Source organism: Anolis sagrei, chromosome 1 (genome assembly GCF_037176765.1).
Source record: "Anolis sagrei isolate rAnoSag1 chromosome 1, rAnoSag1.mat, whole genome shotgun sequence".
Classification (NCBI taxonomy): Eukaryota; Metazoa; Chordata; class Lepidosauria; order Squamata; family Dactyloidae; genus Anolis; species Anolis sagrei.
In genome coordinates this window covers 62,626,513-62,646,125 of record NC_090021.1, presented here as the reverse complement: position 1 = coordinate 62,646,125, position 19,613 = coordinate 62,626,513, and the positions used below count along the sequence as shown (strand labels likewise).

At 37.3% G+C, this 19,613-nt stretch overlaps 1 protein-coding gene across 4 annotated transcripts in view; it reads left to right on the top strand.

The window, feature by feature from the left end:
- ERMARD (ER membrane associated RNA degradation) overlaps positions 1 to 19,244 on the top strand; it is a 30,218-nt gene extending 10,974 nt beyond the window's left edge. Inside the window, exons 11-19 of one of the 4 annotated variants that reach the window (XR_010909433.1) lie at positions 575 to 643; positions 1,239 to 1,409; positions 2,070 to 2,153; positions 3,247 to 3,326; positions 5,596 to 5,724; positions 9,816 to 10,025; positions 11,004 to 11,117; positions 15,438 to 15,512; positions 18,538 to 19,244. Coding sequence is in view for 3 of the 4 variants with exons in the window: in XM_060753771.2 (XP_060609754.2) it covers positions 575 to 643; positions 1,239 to 1,409; positions 2,070 to 2,153; positions 3,247 to 3,326; positions 5,596 to 5,724; positions 9,816 to 10,025; positions 11,004 to 11,117; positions 11,961 to 12,135 (1,032 nt within the window). In the remaining variant the exon portion in view is untranslated. Of the gene's footprint in view, positions 1 to 574; positions 644 to 1,238; positions 1,410 to 2,069; positions 2,154 to 3,246; positions 3,327 to 5,595; positions 5,725 to 9,815; positions 10,026 to 11,003; positions 11,118 to 11,960; positions 12,972 to 15,437; positions 17,210 to 18,537 lie in introns of those variants that run through there. The other 3 variants (XM_067465542.1, XM_067465546.1, XM_060753771.2) reach the window with 3 other exon arrangements.
- The last annotated feature ends 369 nt before the right edge of the window (positions 19,245 to 19,613 follow it).

Here is a 19,613-nt window from a genome sequence, read left to right as displayed (position 1 = left end):
AATATTTTAGCAGGGGGCAGGATCATTCTATCTAACCCAGTGGTTCCCAACCTGTTTAGTCCCCGTAGTAGTAGTAGTTATTATTATTATTAGCTCCCAGAGTTGTAATGGGAAATCAGCCCTTTGTAGGATCCTGTTTAATCCCCCAAAGTACTGGATGTTAGGTCTCAAAAACCAGTACTAGAGAACTCGTTTTCTACCTCTTGACCTGTGGGATTTCGTATGATTCAGCCATGTTCCTTGTTTGTGATCAAACAAAGTTAATTAATATAAATTAACCCATTTATAGTTTCCAGGAAAGCCAATCTCATATCAATTGTACCGGACTAGATAGAATATAGTCTTCTTCAGAACATAATTATACCACTTCATGCTAATAACAGCAAAAAGGTGTAGCCAAGGAAGAAGTGGAAGTGTTTTAGGGGTGTGTAGGCAGAGCCTAACAGCTGTTTCTGATTTTATTTAGGTATGATACTACTTTAGGAATTCAGTTACAAGCTTCTGCTTAGTCTGTATTTTAACTCCAGAACATTATGTCTTTCAGTATCTGGCATTTCTTATTTTTCCTATGTAGATGTTGTCAAAACATTTAAACAGTGAAGAAACCAATCAACTTCCTCTACTACTTGGTGAACCGACAATGGTATGGGAATGGATTTTGCTTCTTTGAACTGCAGCTTGAATTTGATAGCTTTGTAAGGGTTCAATCTTATACATACTTACTTTGAATTATTTCCCATAAGGACTTTTTTTTGAGTAGAGCTGAATAGAATTTTGCAAGCAGTTGCAGTAATATTTAGCTCCTTATCATGAATCAGTTTCTTAGTACACATTGTTAAAATATACACTAATAATATAGCATAGAGTCGCATTAAGTTTGTATGATATTGTATGGTGTTAGTACTACAGTGTCCGCTACTAAATAGTTTATCGTTAGGTACTTTAAATAACTTGTATATTACATTTGAAGCCATTCTTTATTTTGCTCCATAATAGATTTACTATGTTAATAAAAAAGAGTGAAAGAAATACTGGAGAAATTGAAGGAATATAAATACAAGACCTAGACCTCATAAAATACCTTGAAAGAAGCATGATGAATATCTCCTCTGAAAGAAATGAAGCAAAAATATCAAGCCAAGCTCCAAATTTGATTTTTTTTTCCAACTGACATTTACAATATACAGAATCTTCACAATTAATACAAAGACTCTTGTATTGTGTGAACATTTTTGCAGGAATTTCTTTGGGATTTCTTGAATCACCAAGAAGGTCCTCGTGTTAGAGATCATCTGAGCCATGGAGAGAACAGTTTAAAGAACTTTCCAAGAGAAATAGCAAATTCTATTCTTGCATTTTCTATCACACTTTTGTGCAGGTTTTCTAATGGCGAAATTGAACCCATCAAGGTAAGATCCAGGTTTCGCAGTACTACATTAAAATATCCTTTTTCAATTCTTGCATCCATATCATTTGGAATTATGAACATCTGTTATTCCACTTCTATCACCTATCTGTACATTTTATGGACACATTTTTACAACACTGCTGCAGATTGCTATAAATACTTTTTCATGTTTAAATGATGTTTTCCACTAGAGCTTATTAGAACTTCCTGCAAAGGCACTTCTGAAGGTTAGGAAGCTCTCATTGACCCTATCACAGAGTTTTCTTGGCAAGATTAACTTTACCTTGCTTCATTTTCAAATACGGCCTTCAGTGCCAGGTATTTCCTCTTGGTCTCCCTCCCAAATCCTAGCCAGGACTGATCCAGCTCAGATGGTCTGATACCTTAAGAGTATTTGGGCATAAATCCCTGATATAGCAGATTCTTATTCCTATTAATATATATGTGCCGATTTTTCTCTCTATTTTTCAGATCATTTATATGAATGATTAAGTTCCATAAAAATATTATGATACAATATAGTTTACACATTTTTCAGTATGTTTTTATGTAGTTCTCATATAACCCAGTACCATTATTTTCAGTGCGATTCAATATATAACTGTGTACAAAAGAGTGCTTTAAACATTTTATCATTTACTGCAACTCTTCTTTAAACCAGAACCACACATTACTGGAATCACTCATGAACTGTGGAAGTCACTATTGTTCCAAGTTTCATCCGGCAACCCAACTCAAAAAACAGGTACATAGCCTTTTTTCATTATTATTCAATAATGAGTTTATCGCAAAATACTTATAAATACCGGGACTCTGAGGTAACTATAATTATGGACTTTAAAATCCTGTTCAGAATTGCCCATAAATGTATGTTCAATGAATGTTCAGTGTCCAATGAATGTCTCAGTATGTTGGGACCAGAAAATGTGTAAAGTGAATTTCACAAAGTTAGAATGGGTTAAAGAGGAAATATAAAGAGAAGGGAGGAGGGAGCAAGGAAAGAATGAAGGAATGTGAGAGAGATAAGAGTTACTAAAGTGTTGCTAAGAAGTGTGTAGAAGATCAAGAAAAAAGGTCAAGCTGACGTGAAGAGATGGGAAGGGGAGGAAGAATGAGCAGAATAAGTGGAAATTGTTTTGGGAACACAAGGAAATGTGTACAGAAAAGAGGAAAACAAAAGGAAGGGAAATTACAGAGAGAGAAGACTAAAGAAAGTTTTGATTTCTTGGTTTGCGTGCATGTGCATGTTTGCATCAGTTGGGACTATACAACCCATGATTCAGAGACAATCAAACGTGGTACTTTTTCTTGGCATTATCTTGGCTTCTCTTGATTGGACATTGGTTACTTTGTAGAATTAAACTATTGAATTTAAATCTTGATTCCTAGTCTTAATTGGGAAGTAAAAAGGATTAGGGCACTGTGCATCATCATTAACTACTTCTTGTTTCTCTCTGGAGTTTTAACATTTTCATAAAATATTTTTTTTAAAAAAATGAATGTCTGATATTACTTCCAAAGTTTATAAAAATAGACTGCTACAGGGGGAAAAAAATCAAAAGTTGATCTATGTTACTTGTGACTTTAACCTAGGAATGATTGCCAGAAAATACTTGGCAATATAAAATATTGGTTGGGATCTGAAATGGAACACAGCTCACAGATTAGTCCTCCATTCTTCCTTAATGCATTTCCCAGCACTTTCTGAAGATAAGGCCACAATTTGGATAAAAGTCAGAATGTCATTGAGTATTGTTTTTCCCTGCACAATCACCTGAAATGTCTTCTAGTAAAAAATTAGTTCCAATTTCTATGTAGGGTTATTTTTCAATTTCTAGATACTAAATTGCATAAGAAGCATAAATACATGGACTGATCTTCCTGCAGTGTCTGAAGAGCAAGTTCAGGAAATTGCAGGGTAACTCTGTTTTTCTTTCTTCCTGTTTGACATTTGTATAGTGGAAGCAGAATGTGATAAATGTTTTTTTCTTAAGAAACAAGCGTTTCCAGTCTGTAGATGTGTTGGACCGCCTCTCACAACCTCACCTACCAAAATGGCAGGAAGAATTTCTAGAATTTAACAATTAAGCCTATTTAAGTTACCTGTGGGGGACTTGAGATAGATTGTGCATTTGTGCAGTAAGACAGTTTTTACATCAAAGAGATAGCTGTCACTCTTTTTCTGTCCTTGGCCACATAGAGCCATATAGGATGGTTTCCTGGTGCATGCGCACATCACAGATTCATGCCACATACTTGTACTTCCTCCCCTGCATCCATATACTCTTTTCTTGCACACACATACATTATGCCCACACACTCCCACTCCTGGTCTCAGAGTACAGTGATGAAAATGTAAATTCTGAGACCATAACTTCTTTTCTGGTTTTTCTGGGAGGTAGAATTATTCAGACATTGCTCTCCTTGTTTCCAATACAATCAGGCTATTTGACCAATCGCATCTGCTCTTACAACCCAGCTCGGGCACTCTGGTCCGCAGAGGAGGCCCTGCTCTCAGTCCCACCCCCATCTCAAGCATGGCGGGTGGGAACTAAAGAGAGGGCCTTCTCCATGATTGCCCCTCACCTCTGGAACTCCCTCCCAAAAGAAATAAAGATGCCCCCCTCCCTCCTCTCCTTCAAAAAACAATTGAAGACTTGTTTTTGCTCATTAGCATATGGAGAGGAGAAGGATTAGACAATGAGAGAGCTCTATTGGACCTCTGGTTGAGAGTGATTACTGTATTTGGGCCCTGTCAGTCCATGCTAACCCACTTATCACTAGTGGCCACACAAACAACCCACATAACTTGTTGAAATGTAGTTGGCTTCTGTAATCAATGTGGATGTTTTATGTTCAGGTTGTATATACCATTTTATATTTTTGATTGATTATGTTTAAATAAATTTGTAGATGTTAGGTTTTAAGTTGTTTTCAGATGTGGGGTTATTTTGGATTATTATATTGGTGCTTGTTATTTTAATGAGGCATTTAATGTTTGCCTTTTTGTATGGTAGAATCCACCCTGAGTCCCCCCCAGGGAGATAGGGCAGAATATACACTTATTATTATTATTATTATTATTATTATTATTATTAATTTTATTATCAAGAAGCCCAGCTCTGCTAGAAGGTAGAGTGTATGAGATGTAGCATTGCCACATGCCTTATTTCCCAATAGCTTCATCTGAGTCTGCCCAGATTAGCCAGAGTCCAATATCGTGGAGAAACACCTTGCATGCAGATGGCTCTCCCTGCCAGTTATATGTGGTGAAAACATGGGGGAACAGGGGCACTGCAGACAATAGCATTTGTTCTGAGGATACAAAGTAGCCTCATTTACCTTCCACTGTGTGTCTCTCTATATCTATGTATGTGTTTAAATTGACTTCCTGTCCTATCCTGTCCTAGAGAGCAAAAAATCACAATGGCAGCAAGTTATTGTAATCTTAAAAGTAAATGATGTCATCACGATTCTTAGAACCTATGGGTTCTAAAGTAATAAAGATCTAATTTGCAAAAACATCAAGTTCAAAATTCTTAAGCCTTCAGGTCTATCTTCTACTTTGTGGAGGAGAAAGTGCAGAGGCAACTTTACAATTCATAGTTCATTGGCAATGTAAACAAAGAACCAACATTACAAAAATAGACATAGCTAGAAGTAGCAAAGAACAGTTACGGTATGTTTTTAAAAACTATTCTTGAAGTTATCTGATGGAATGTATTTTGTCCAGACTGGTGAACTTACTGGCAATAGTTAATTACATATGATGAATCATTTTCAGTAATACTGTAGGAAACCTTGCAGAGCTGGTCAAAGAACCATGTAGTTTTGTAAGAGATACATAATACTGACCACAGCAAAATTTGTGGGAGTGAAAGAAAGCATTTGCATATGTTTTAAAAGGTAAAACACCAAGTTATCAGGTTTTATGATTTTTCCATAAGAAGTTTGGAGAGAACTCTGCTCAGTATGACTCACTCAAGAATTTGTTGTTTGTTGACTAAAATTTAGAAAAATTAAGTACTGCAAAATTACTACTGTGAATTACTTCTGTAAAATTAACATTTGTTTGATGTCAGTGATTTGATGTTTTAAATAAGGTATATTTTTAACAAATCTGGAATGAAATTCTGAAAGTAGCTTAACTTCATTTTATTTCATTTTGTTCTGTTCTTTTTTTTAAGGTCGAGAAAAGATGATGTTGATTTTCCTTGTACTTCAGTGATTGCTGATATTTTCTCCCAACTGCAGCCCTACTTACCTCAGAATTTAAGACCTTTTGTTGATCCTGTGAACAGCTTGCTAACAGAAAAGTAAGCTAGTTTTATAACATTCCCCGTAGCCTTCATCATTTTGTCATCATTTGTGATCTGCTGCAGAATGATTTCATGCAGGTATGCCACATGAATATGTTGTGTATGAAAATGTGAATATAATGGTGATATTCAGATACAGGTTGAGTATCTTTCATCTGGAATTCCAAAATCCAAAAGTATCGACATGTGTGGCTGAAAGAATGGCATGTTTGATTTCTGATGTTTCAATGTACACAAACTTTGTTTTGTGCACAAAATTATTTAAAGTATAGTGTATAAAATTACCATTAGACCATGTGTATAAGGTATATATGACACAAAATAATTTTGTGTTTAGATTCAGCTTCACTGTCTATTATGTCTATGTAATCATTCCAAAATCCCCTCCCCCCATCTCCTCCCAAAAGCAAAGTACGAAGTATCTCTTGTCCCAAGCATTTCAGATGAGGGATACTCAATCTGCATTATGTTCTGTAGCCTTTTAGAAAGTGATCTGAAACACAATTAACTACCTGTGTGCAATTAATGAACTTACTGCTTTGTCAAACAAGAGTTTTCCCTGACATCTAAGCATAAGTGATGGTTTGGAAGAATAATATACCATATTATGACACCAGAATTCATCTTGAGGTTGCATGATTTAACTTTAACATCATAAAATTGACCCTAACTTCCCTCCAGGTTTGTGTAATCTTGTTTTACACTATAACTACAAAGACAGGAGAAGTTTCTACTTCTGGTGCTAAATAACTACAGCTTAATATTTTGTTCTTACTTGTGATTGTATTTAATCTTAAGAGATTAATGGATCCAAGCCCAATTCATCAGTTATTGATTTGCAGTTGGCATTTTTTCACTAAATAGTTGTGATGCAGGATTTTCTTTGATGCTGCCTTGAAAGTGGCATTTATTTATTGCATTTATATACCACTTTTCTCACCCCTGGGGTGAGAAAAGCAGTTCACATCAAATAAATGGCAAAAATCCAGTGCTTTACATACAATAAAAACAGTATATCACACATCTAAAATAATAACATATAACTATAAATTAAACCATTAAAAACTATAAACCATCAAACACATAGATAAACCATTTTGACATTGTACTGATCCCAAGGTTGTCATCCATCTGCTACATTATTGTTGTCATTCACAGAATGCTTGTTTGCATAACCAAGTTTTGGTTGTTTTGTAAACACCAGGAGGGAGGAGGCTGATCTAATCTCACTGGAGAGGGAGTTCCACAGTCGAGAGACCACCACCGAGAAGGCCCTGTCTCTCATCCCCACCAGTCATGCCTGCTACGGCGGTGAGACTGAGAGCAGGGCCTCCCCAGCTGATCTTAATGCTCTAACTGGCTCATAATGGGAGATGCGTTTGGATGGGTATGGTGGACCGGAACCGTTTAGGGATTTATAAGCTAAAGTCAGCACTTTGAATTGTGCTCAGTAGCAGACCCGCAGCCACTGGAACTGACACAACAGGGGGGTTGTGTGCTCCCTATATGTCACTCCGGTGATCAATCTGGCTGCTGCCTGTTGAGCCATTTGGAGCTTCCGAACAGTCTTCAAAGGTAACCCCACATAGAGTGTGTTGCAATAGTCTATTCAGAATGTAACAAGCGTGGGCTAGTGTGACCAAGTCTGACTTCTCAAGGTATGGACACAACTAGTGCACAAGTTTTACTTGTGCAAATGTTCCCCTGGCCACTGCCGAAACCTGAAGTTCCAGGCTCAGTAATGAGTCCAGGATCACTCCCAAGCTGCAAACCTGTGTCTTAAGGGGAAGTGTAACCCCATCCAACAGTGGCTATAACTCCCTCTTCAGCCTTACCACTGACCTGGACTACCTCCGTCTTGTCTGGATTCAGTTTCAATTTGTTCGCCTTCATCAATACTATCACAACTGCCAAGCATCGGTTCAGGACTTGAACAGCCTCCTTAGCAGCAGGTGGAAAGGCATAAGAGAGTTAAACGTCATCTGCATACAAATGACATTGCACTCCAAAACTGTGGATGATCTCTCCCAGTGGCTTCATGTAAACATTCCAGCATATTACAAGCAACAATGTTATGCGTGATTAATTATGGGATTGGGAACTAAAATAATAGCATTTCTAAAGGGGTTATATACTTAGTTACTATTTTAAAAAAGGAACATTTCCTAATTTGAAAGTATTGCCTTTAGAGGTATTTTGTGTCATATTTGGTTGCTGTTGCATTTTGACATTTGAATTTTTGAAAGTATCAAAACAGTAATGTGTGTTACTTTTTAAGAGGAAATAACTGTTACTAAGTTATGTTAGAAATAAAAATAAGTAACAAATTGCATTTCAAAAATTGCCAAATTTGATTCAGATGTTATAGCAAGATGTGTTTAATCAAAAACAGAATAAAAGCTTCTGAAATCCTCAAGAGTGCACCAAAGAAGGGAGAGAGTATGTGAGTGTGGAAAGTGAGACTCACTCTTGTAATCCTAACTAGAATTCGTTTCATGAACATGCTACACTATGGTGTGTGTGTGTTTGTGTGTATTATACTGTACCCGTCACGTGTTGCTGTGGCCAACCTTCCCTCTTTCTCTCCTCCTTTCCGTCCTTCCTTCACTCCCTCTTTCCTTTCTTCCTTCCTGTCTTTCTTCTCTTCTTCCTTCTCTATCTCTTTCCTTCCTTCCCCCCTTTTCTTTCTCTTCTGCTGTCTCTCTTCTTCCTTCTCTCTTTCCTTCTTTCCTTCCCTCCCTCTTTCTCTCCATCTTCCCCCTTTCCTTCGCTCCCTCTTTCCTTCCTTCTTTCTATTTTTTCTTTCCTTCTCTCCTCCCTTCCTTCTCTAACTTTCCTTCCATCCCCCTTTTTCTTTCCCTCCCTCTTTCTCTCCTTTCTTCCTTCTCTACCTCTTTCCTTCCTTCCTTCTCTCTTTGCTTCCATGCTTCCTTCTCCCTTTCCGTTTTTCTTTCCCTCCCTCCCTCTTTCTTTCTTTCTTTCTTTCTTTCTTTTTTTCTCCCCTTCCCTCCCTCTTTCTTCCCTTTTTTCTGTATTGTCATTTAGCTTTTCGTCATTTAGCTTTCGGGGGCTCTTTAAGTCCCTTCTGCCGTGTTTTTAAGTGTTTTTATGAGTGAAGGACAGACACTGGGTTGTTAGGTGTATTGTGTCCAATTTTGGTGTCAATTCCCCCAGTGGTTTTTGAGTTATGTTCATGCCACAAATGAACATTACATTTTTATTTATATAGATACACACACACACACACACATATTGCAGCTAAATGGAGAAATAGTGGAGAGATTGGAAGACAGAATCTCAAAGATTCTTTAAAAAGCAGGTGTAAGACTCTCCCTCTATCCCAACTGCTACTGCCCTGGCCTCAAAGGGAGAAGCAAATACCCTTCCATACAACCATTCCTTTTTCCTTCTTTGTTACTACTTTAGTTTTTAAGCCTGAGAGCAAATTAGTAATTTGTAAGCCACTCTGAGAGCCTTTGAGTCTGAATAGCAGAGTATACATCTAAGCAAACAAACAGAATAGAAAAAAAATGTTGTCTTATAACAGGGGTCCTCAAACTATGGCCCAGGGGCTGAATACAGCCCTCCAAGGTCATTTACCCGGCCCTCGCTCAGGGTCAACCTAAGTCAGAAACGACTTGAAAGCACACAACAAACAACAACAATCCTTTCTCATCAGCCAAAAGCATGCCCACACTTTCCATTGAAATACTAATAAGTTTATATTGGTTAAAATTGTTCTTCATTTTAATCATTGTATTGTTTTAAGTGTTTTTGCATTACAAATAAGATATATGCAGTGTGCATAGGAATTCATTCATGCTTTTTTTCAAATTATAATGTGGCCCTCCAACAGTTTGAGGGACTGTGACCTGGCCCTCTGTTTAAAAAGTTTGAGGACCCCTGTCTTAGATTATGCAGACTGGTAGTGATAGTCTTGTCTAAAACTGTATGTGGCCATGTATTTTTTTGAACCTAACATTGCATATCTCTAGTTACTGACCTGGCCACTAATTCCAAGATGACCAGGTTACTGTGTAATATTTTACTGCTGCTCTAAAATAATAAGATATGTTTGTGCCTTTCAGATTACTGACTGAACTCTGTGGCAAGCATATCCCTGTCCTTTTCTGCCCACGAACGGTTCTGGAAATCATTGTAGTGCTTCGTCAAATAAGTACCCAGTGCCACCAGGTCTCATGTCAAGTCATTTCTACATGTGAAGCGAGACATAAGCAATGGATAAACAAGTCACTGCGATCACGCCAGCGGAACAACTATCTGTGCATGAGAAGAAAGCAAGTTCTATTTTATTTATTTTGAAAAGGAACAAAAACTAACTTCCATGGAAAATATTGTTTAATGGATGGTTTATGAAATACATCTTAAATGTTCTACATAACTATGTTGATTTTATAGATTTGGTCCAGACTAAGTTAGTTCTGTGTAGTTTTCATTTTTATTGAATAGATGTCTTTGATCTAACATAATTCACTATAAGTACCACCACCCCTGCCAAGCTTAATAACAGCAGTGGAAGTGATTAAAACAATTATTATAATTATTACAAATGTTAAGACACATGTAATAAATAATTAAATGGAGCACACAATTGCAGCTCCCTAAACTAGTCAGCTCTTTCTCTTGATAACTATGCTGCCTCTATTCCAGCACTTCACTGTCAGCATCATACTCAACCCCCATCTGTATCTCACAGAGACAAGCCTTTGGTTTTGTTACATTGCTTTCCCCTGCAGTCTCCCTCCACAGTATTCCCTAAGCCATTCTAGGCTTCCTTGAGTTAGGTTTGCTAGCGAGTCCTTTCACAGCATGGACATTGGAGAAACTTGTGTCTAGACTTTAATCAACTGCTGTTTTGTAGAGTTATATGTAGCAGTGCTTGTACTTGTAGAGTAAAATTGGTTACATCAAGAAAGGACAGTTCTTCCAGTTGCCACATGGGGGAATAAGTGATAAGCCAAGGTCCACAGGTGCACACTGATGCATTTGGACACATGTCATACTTTTTTCTTCTTCATGTACTAATATGTTCTTTTGCTTGCTCACACACAAACTGTATGCACACCCAAATCTCACCCCCATATCTTGCCATTCAAAAATGAGAAGGTTTGAAGGTCCTTGTCCACAATGCTGATTTCTTCTTTTTCCCTCCTGACTTCTTTGGGAAGACTAACATAATATAAAGCTGTTTTTTCTTCTTCATTAAGACTTTATCACTTTTCTAATCTGACTGTTGTTTTTATTTCTTCCACCAGTATTGGATTTCTGTCTCCTGTGTTACAGCTCATTTTAATCTTGATTACTCTGGAATTAATCAGTATCTATGCGGCTTGTGAAAAAAATGTTTCAGACTATCAGCAATACCTAAAGTGAGTACAATCTAGTTTAAAGTAACTTATGTAACTTCTTTTTTTCTCACTGTCATTCAGTTGATTGCCTGAGTGATTTCTTACACATCCTCTTACCAGACACATGATAGTGATGATGATGATGATGCATGAAGTGAAGAGAGTCTTAGCATAGCACCAGCACCAATCCTGTTCATGCCCCCCCCCCCCCCCCGAGATAATACTGTCGGGCTGATGTTTCCATCTTTTGCAGCATTCCTACTTATCCCTCCTCCCCCACTTTAGTTGAAGTTTAAAACTTCAAAAATGATCCAGGGCATGTTGTGGAAGTTCATTATAATATTATGTACAATGTTTTTTTGGATAGTGGGGGTTTTAAAATAATAGTAATAACAACAACAATGATGCTTTGATGTGAATTGCAGGATAAAACCTTTTCTCTCAGTGATCTAATCCTAATAAAAATTAATCCTATCCAAATTGCTCTCCCCACTTTGCTTGGTGATGATTAGGATCACAATGGGGATGTTTCATACTTATATCCATGCAACTGGTGGCTGTGTTTCTACAGAAATAAAACCACAAAAGTTAAATTTATCCAACATAGCATCTGTGTTCGGCCAACATGGTCTAAGGTTCCACTCCTAATACAATGGCGAGTGAACTAGCATCACGGAACATAATGGGGCTCGCTTGGAGTAAACATGCCTAGTTATAAGTTTTGTTTTTATCAGCTGTACTTCTGGAGGTCTGCAAAACCAGAGAAAAATACCTTTTGGAAAATCAATAGTTTTTGGAAACTTTTATTTACAATCAAAACTTGGTTTAGCAGGCTTTTTTTCCCCCTGGTCTTCATTTTTGCAGGTTTTTGAAGTTGGTTTTGCAGTACAGTGAGAACTTGGTGACCTACACAAGCCCAGAAAAGAATAAATGGAATGAAACTATGACCCTTACAGAAAAAGCACTGCTGAAAATCAGAACTTTCTTAGGAAAGCAGCTAGCACTTGTGCAGTTAGTGGAGTTAGTGGATGTTTGCTGACCAAAACGTAAGAGAGAGAGAAAAAAAACAACAACACAACTTACTCTGTATTATCACTATGATGATAACATTTCCCAGGGAATGTGTAGAATGGGTAGCACAGCAATACCAAGAATCAAAGTGAATGTTGTTTTTCATTTGATACTCACTTCATTTCTCAACCTATAAGGGTTTTTATATTTTATTTATTCTTAGATTTATATTTTAAAAAAACTTTGGAAGATGATTTTCTACCAATAGGATAGAGTAGAATACATGGGTCTCTAGCAATAAATTCTGCTCATGACCCAATACTCATAGATTTCTACAGCTGATGTTCACTATCTTTAAATGTATGTATATTTATCTGAGTTCAGTTGAATTTAACTCTTAATTAGCAAAGGATAGAAACATGACTTCATTGTTGTACCAATTTCCAGGATGCTCACTGATCATGTGGTCTGGGAGATTTTAAGAGTTGGTGTTCCAAAAGTAATTTTACAAAGCTTTGCTAGGAAGTGAACTTGGAACTATAGCCTTAGCTGGAGCAGGCAACTACATGGAACTCGCACTCACATTTTGTGGGACTCTTAGGGAGACACACAGATGACCAGAAGTGTCAAAAGGAAGAAGAAGAAAAAGAATTGGCCAGGAGTATATTTTCAGTTTTGAAAAAAAAAATGGTTTACCTAATACCTTATTCAATCTTCACTTATCCAACGTTCTGTATTCAGTGCAGTCTGTCTCCTACCCGGATCCACATCTGTTTCATTACATTGCAATGTTCTGGTTCTAAATTTGTAAATACAGTAATTACTACATAGCATTACCGTGTATTAAACTGCTTTTTCTGTCAATTTGTTGTAAACATGATGTTTTGGTGCTTAATTTGTAAAATCATAACATAATTTGATGTTTAAATAGGCTTCTCCTTAACGCCTCCTTATTATCTAACATTTTCACTTAGCCAGCATTCTGCCAGCCCATTTATGTTGGATAAGCAAGACTGCTGTATTACCTAGACATTCCAAGAGACCCACTCACACATTACAGTCATAATGCTATTTTCCACCTTAACTACAATGATTCCAGCCTGTAGAATCTTGGAGTTTGTAGTTTGCAAAGTTCTCCACCTGAAAGTTTTATAAATGTCCACCTCTACACTGCAAATCCCAAGGTGTGTTAGTTCATAAGAAAATGTTCACAATTTAAAGTCATTTATTGAGAATAAGTATAACAAAGTCTCTTATTCCTAGGACCCCATCTACATTGCCATATAACACAGTTTGAAATTGCATTATATGGTCAATGTAAATCCATATAATGCAGTTTAATTCAATTGAACTGAATTATATGAATCTACACAGTTTCAAATCGCATTATATGGATTTACATACAATGGTCTGATGTATAGATGCCCTCCAATGGAAGATAAACTGCAGTTCGCAAAAATGAACAGAAGGTTGCAGTGTTCCATAATATTTAACTAATTTTTGTTCATACCATGTTGGCCATGAGCAAATACAACAAAATCACAAAAGAATGATACTTTTCTTGAGCGATGTATTTTGTGCATTTTGGCTGACTTACAAAGACATCACTCTTCTGTGGATCTTGGACTCTTGTTTTATTTAAAAACTTCAGTTTTCTTTCCTAATGGCAATAAAATTCATTCTTCCATCATATGTCCTTTCCTGATGGAGGCTTTGTTTTTGTTTGATTTTAAAAGAGAGTTCTTTATGCTGAATTTACTTAAAGGCATACAAAATTACCACATTGCTTCATTTGAGAAGCAATGTGGTCTTTCAGAAACAAAACAAATCAGTTCACCTGCTTGATAATGAGTTAAAGCAATAATTATTTTCCTTGATGCTAAATAATAAATCAACGATGACTGCAGTGTTGGATTTTATTTAGGGAGGTCAAAGGCACATTACTTTCTCCTCTGCTACCATCAGAGGCACCTGAGCCAGAAATGAGAGAGAAGGCCTTCTTGGTGGCTTCTTGCAGGCTCTGGAACTCATTCCCAGTCTAGCTCTATCCCTGGTGTCCTCTCCCCAACAAGGAAACACATTTTTATTTGTATAATATATATGCTTTTAAGTTGACTTGCTTGTTTATGTAGGTTTTAGCTAGTTTATGCTGTTTATTTTTAATCATGTATTTTTAAATAATGTAATTAATACTGTAGCATTAATCTTATTTTTGTTTTCACTGTCTTAAGCATTGTTTTTACTGAAAATTATTATGAAAATTTAATAAATAAAGGCCTTGAAGAGCTATGATAGCTTTTCTTAAAAACTGAAGAACAAACACTAAAGACTATGAAGGATGCAGAGTAGAGAGACAAGGGGAAGCAAAGCAAAAGGCCTTTCTATCACTAGTCATTGAACGTTGAATGTTTTGTCAGTTATTCAGTGTGTCTTACTCTCAAGTAAGTGCACAGAAGATTGCTGCTTCACTTCTGATAAAACAATCATATTAGGAGTCTCATACCAGTTCAGTTGTAAGGCCTGAAAGTTACTCAAAATCACCACTGGTGCTTTGGTGCAGGATGAGAAAATCTTGAAGATCTTTAGAATTCCAGATCCCACCACTAGGTTTTTTATTCATTTATTTAATGTTGTTTTATCCCACCTTTCTCCCAAGGTGGCTAACAATAAATATAAAATAATGATAATTAAAAACTATGTGAACTCATGAAATATAAATACAAAAGTTAAAAAACAATGTGTTATTCAACAATATTAAAAATATTAAAATGTATTTTAAAGACCCATCTTAAAATCCCAAATACTCTGTCTTTAGAAGCTCAACTCTCATCAGTTTATAAATGCCTGATGGCAAACAAATGTTTTTATCTGCATATGAAAAGCAAGCAGGGATAGGGCCACGTTGGACTCTCTGGGGAGGGAATTCCAGAGTCTGGGAGCATTGCCAGTCTCTGTGCAGTTAATATAATGGGAAATGTTTTAACTAATCAGCTTCCAAAACGGCTTCTTTATATCAATGCTAAAACAGACTAAGAGACATGGTATACAAGGCAAAGTGAGTAGAGAAGTAAGAGGTAGTAGGGAAAGCAAGCAAGTGCAGTCACCATTCTTGGAACTGTTGACTATATGATGGTTGAAAGAAGAACAAATGCAACTGGTCTCCTAACAGTGATGTTGAAATTCTCTTCCTTGGGTTGGCTATTACTGTGTGACAGCATAAGTAAAATCAAAGGCAGCTGATTTTTCAGCAGAAACAGTGAAATATCAGTGTTACTAATGCTACCATTACTTGCATTATTTCTTTTTGTGTAAAATTTTTCATTTTTTTAGAGTGAAATTTTGAAGAACCACCATTAACAGCTAATTGAGAAGTTATGTGAGAACATAGTATTTTCCCCTCCAGAGGTCAGTAAAACATTAACTGTCCTCTTCACAGTCTTCCAAATTCACAGTGATTTTTTTTACTTTGTGTATAGGGCATACATCTTGAAATCATACATCCAGTTGTTACATTCTATTCTTCAGAAACTTCTGACAGCTATAGTGCAAGGCCACACATAAGATCAACTGAAATCCAAACAAGCAACACACTGGACATTTAAAGAGAGTGGGGTCTGTGTATTTTAACAAGACTTGTTCTACATGGTAATTGTGTGATGTGTGTGCTCTTGCATGAGAATGAAATGTTTGAAGGCAATTAATGTGGATGATAGAAGGGTCCTTCTAAATGAGGCTTTTCTTCTTCACTCAGCCTGCTTCCTTAGATTAATTTTATAAAAAATGCCAAATGAATTATAGAACAAATCCATCTTTAACTCCCTCTAGGAGTTACATGGGGGACTCCCTCCCAGTATTGTTTCACCAGCCTCCGTGGTGAAACGGCAGGGATGAGGGGCAACCTGGTCACCCTGTGCGATGCTTCCCTCATCACATGGAGGAAACAGGATCCTGTGTTTTGAGGGAAGCTTCCTAGGTTGTGGGCAGGACCTCTGTTGTGTGATGGGCAACGTGCCCATCTGCCACTGGACTGGCAGGAATGTGTCCTTGGAGGCTAAAAAAGTGCCATGTGATGAAGTGGTAAAAGCCAAATAACTTAAGGTTATAGTTTTCACACATCATGAGATGACATGGTCCACTGGAAAAGACTATTTTCATTAGGAACCGAAAGGCAATGTAGCAGTGGGGAAAAAGAAAGAGCACATTTAGATTGACAGTTAAGGAAACCATAGCTCTAAAGTTAAAAAGCCTGAGCAAGGCAATTGATAATAGAGGTCCTTGAAAGCCTCTTATTCATAGGGTCACCATAAGTTGAAGTCATCAGCAAATCACCACCAAATGATGGCATCTTCTAGTAGTTGCACCCATCCTGTGTTTTGTCACTGTCTCTTCTATCTCTCTTCCTCCAAGTACTAGAAACTCCTAAAACAACTAAAGTATCAGCCACTGGAATAGGCAACAGTTCCTTTGAGATGAAGAATATACAGGAATGGTTGGAGGCTTCCATGTTTTGGAAGTGGGTTCCTGAAATGGGTTCAGTGTTTTGGATAGCATCTTTAAAATATAATTAAAACTCAGAGCAGATAAATTATCCTATTGATATATGTGAGCTATCAGCTAAAACATTAGTATTTCAAAACTCCTTGTTAAGGCAAGATAACCTTAATGAGGACAATGGCCACTGAGGGCTCCCATATCATTGGGGCAGTGAAGCCATTCCGGATTTTGGCTAGATTTAAAGGTAGTGCTTGACCCAACTAAGAATAATGTTCAGAACCCCAGAAAACTCCTAGAAAGCCTGGACTGAAACCTAGAGCGGATTCCCTGCACCATGGAAATGTAAACCAGTAACAACAACTGCATCAGGAAGCATTTGGAGGGGTTTGAACATCCTAGGATTGTAAGACAAAGGTGTGAGATTCTGAACATTTGGTCTCTATCAGTAACTTTATCTGTTCCCTCGTCTGCCATCCATCCACTCTCCCATCCTACTGCTTTTGGATGCAGAGTTAAAATATGCCATTCATGTCGTTTAAATATATATGTGCTCCTCAAAGAGATACAAGCAAATGAAAGATAACAATAAATGTCCTTGGAATTGCCAATCCATGGTACCACATGGGGTGTGTTGTGTTACGTTACTATAATGCTGCATTGGGGTGTCACAAAAGGGTGAACAAATGTTAGAGGCTTGACAATTTATTTGTCTTTAAAAAATGAATCCAGTGATAAACTTGTCTCTGGGGAGGTAGCTGAGGGACAATTACAGAAGTGATAGCCATTAAATTGATGGCATGTCTGGGGTCTCCGGAGTCATATGCCATAAAAATGGATAGGGTAGTTTTCGAGTGATGTATGGTGGTGTGTGTAGGAGAATAAGTAATGCTTACAATTTGCAGATGTGGCTCAGCAGCACCTGCCTTTCAAGATCCAGGATGTAATGAGATTCCTTGCACACGAGTCTCTTATTGCATTTATTTTAATTTTATTAAAATACAATATTTATATCCCACACTATATAGAGATATCCCAAGACAGCATACAAATGCAAGCCTTTCAAAACAACAATTGTGTGTGTGTGTGTGTGTGTGTGTAATGTTTACAAATTAAGCCCAAAGTTCTCCGGTTGTGTAGGTATAGGCTGGGGAGCTAAACTGAGGGAATTGTGTTTATTAAGAAATCTCTCCACAAATGAAATTTTTCACCAGCCCTCAAATTTGTAGCACTGTAGCTGAGCATTTAGAAATACAATCTCTAGGCACCCAAAGAAAAGGGGCAGACAAAGTTACCAAGGGATGTGAACACAGCAAATATGAGAGTTGTAGGTATGGATAATATTTATTTATTTATTATATTTGTATACCGCCCTTCTCAGCCCTCAGGCAACTCTGTATATTCAGTGTATCATTCTCTGCAACACTGACATGTTGAATAACATTCAAGGAAAAATTGTTTATTTAAGAAAGCAATATTATTATCCTCTCCTCCAAAGAAATATCCTTATGCTAATAGAAACATAAAATGACCCTGTTGTCCATAACCTCCTGACTGTTGCACATGTAGGTTTGGACTGATTAATTCTGGACCCTAATAAGTAGACCAGGAGTTTTGTGCTCTCACTTATAAAATCCTGGGAATTGGCTGGAAGTACCATGGATTTACCACCCAGTAGATAGTGTGTTAGGAAGCAACCCAGTTACTGGACTGCACTCAAGAGTTTCATCCAAGGAAGGCTGAGAAGGTAGTCAACAGGTGAAATCTAGCTTCATGGCTAAACTAATCTTTCTCCATTCCAGGTTCATCAGTTTAAATTGATTCTAGGTCATTAAATTGGCTTTTTTAAAAATAAAAAACCACATCTCTGTGTCTAGTCTCATTATTCTAATGTATAAACACATACTACAGTAACAAATTGATCTGATCATTTTCTCAGATGTATACCAAAACAAGGAGCCCCTGATGGTGCAGTGGATTAAACTGCTGAGCTGCTGAACTTACTGATTGAAAGGTTGGCGGTTCGAATCCGGGGAGCGGGGTGAGCTCCCATTGTTAGCCCCAGCCAACCTAGCAGTTCAAAAACATGCAAATGTGAGTAGCTCAATAGATACTGCTCCAGAGGGAAGCTAACTGCTCTCCATGCAGTCACTCCAGCCACATGACCTTGGAGGCATCGATGGACAACTCCTGCTCTTTGACTTAGAAATGGAGATGAGCATCACCCCACAGAGTCAAACATGACTAGACTTAATGTCAAGGAGAAACTTTACCTTTTACGATACCAAAACAAATCCTTCAAATACAAAAATAGTGACATAAACCTTTACACTACTCAGCAATGATACTGTTAAGTGCATTTCTCAACTCATTTGAAGCATTGATTTGTGAATTGCTGCTGCAGGCAAAATAATGGTGGATGGTGTGTGTCAAATCTGCTTCTCTTGCCCAGAAGCCCACACAGTTTTCATGGTTTCTGGCAGCCAATCAGAGGCAACTGAAATGGTTGGGACCAAGTTAGGCTGAGGAGTAAGTGACTAAAGCTTTCTACCAACACCCATAAACTCATTTATCCATCACACTGTTAGGCCAACTTATATACAGATCTGAACCAATACAATAGACTAATAAAGCAGTAACCAATAATGTTGTAGCCTTCCATTCCAACAAAAGTGGTTTTCGTTCAATCATGCTAAACATGAAGCTTCACACTTAGCACTTTACCTTTTACGATACCATTTGTCTAATTAATTTGCCTTATCTTATGAAAATATTATTCACTTTTTAAAAAGGAAAGTACTGGGTGGGTATTCGTTTCTCAAGCTGAGATTCATATTAATTTTATTTGTCTATAGACAATGTCCATTACAAAACATCATCTTCATGAAATGTATCACTTAATCTTAAACCTAAACCGGAATAGCTCCCCTCTGAGCACAAAACTATGTGCCTTGCCTTGCCTTGACAGGATACCATATATCCCATTCCACCCCTGGAATGTTTAAACAAGGACCA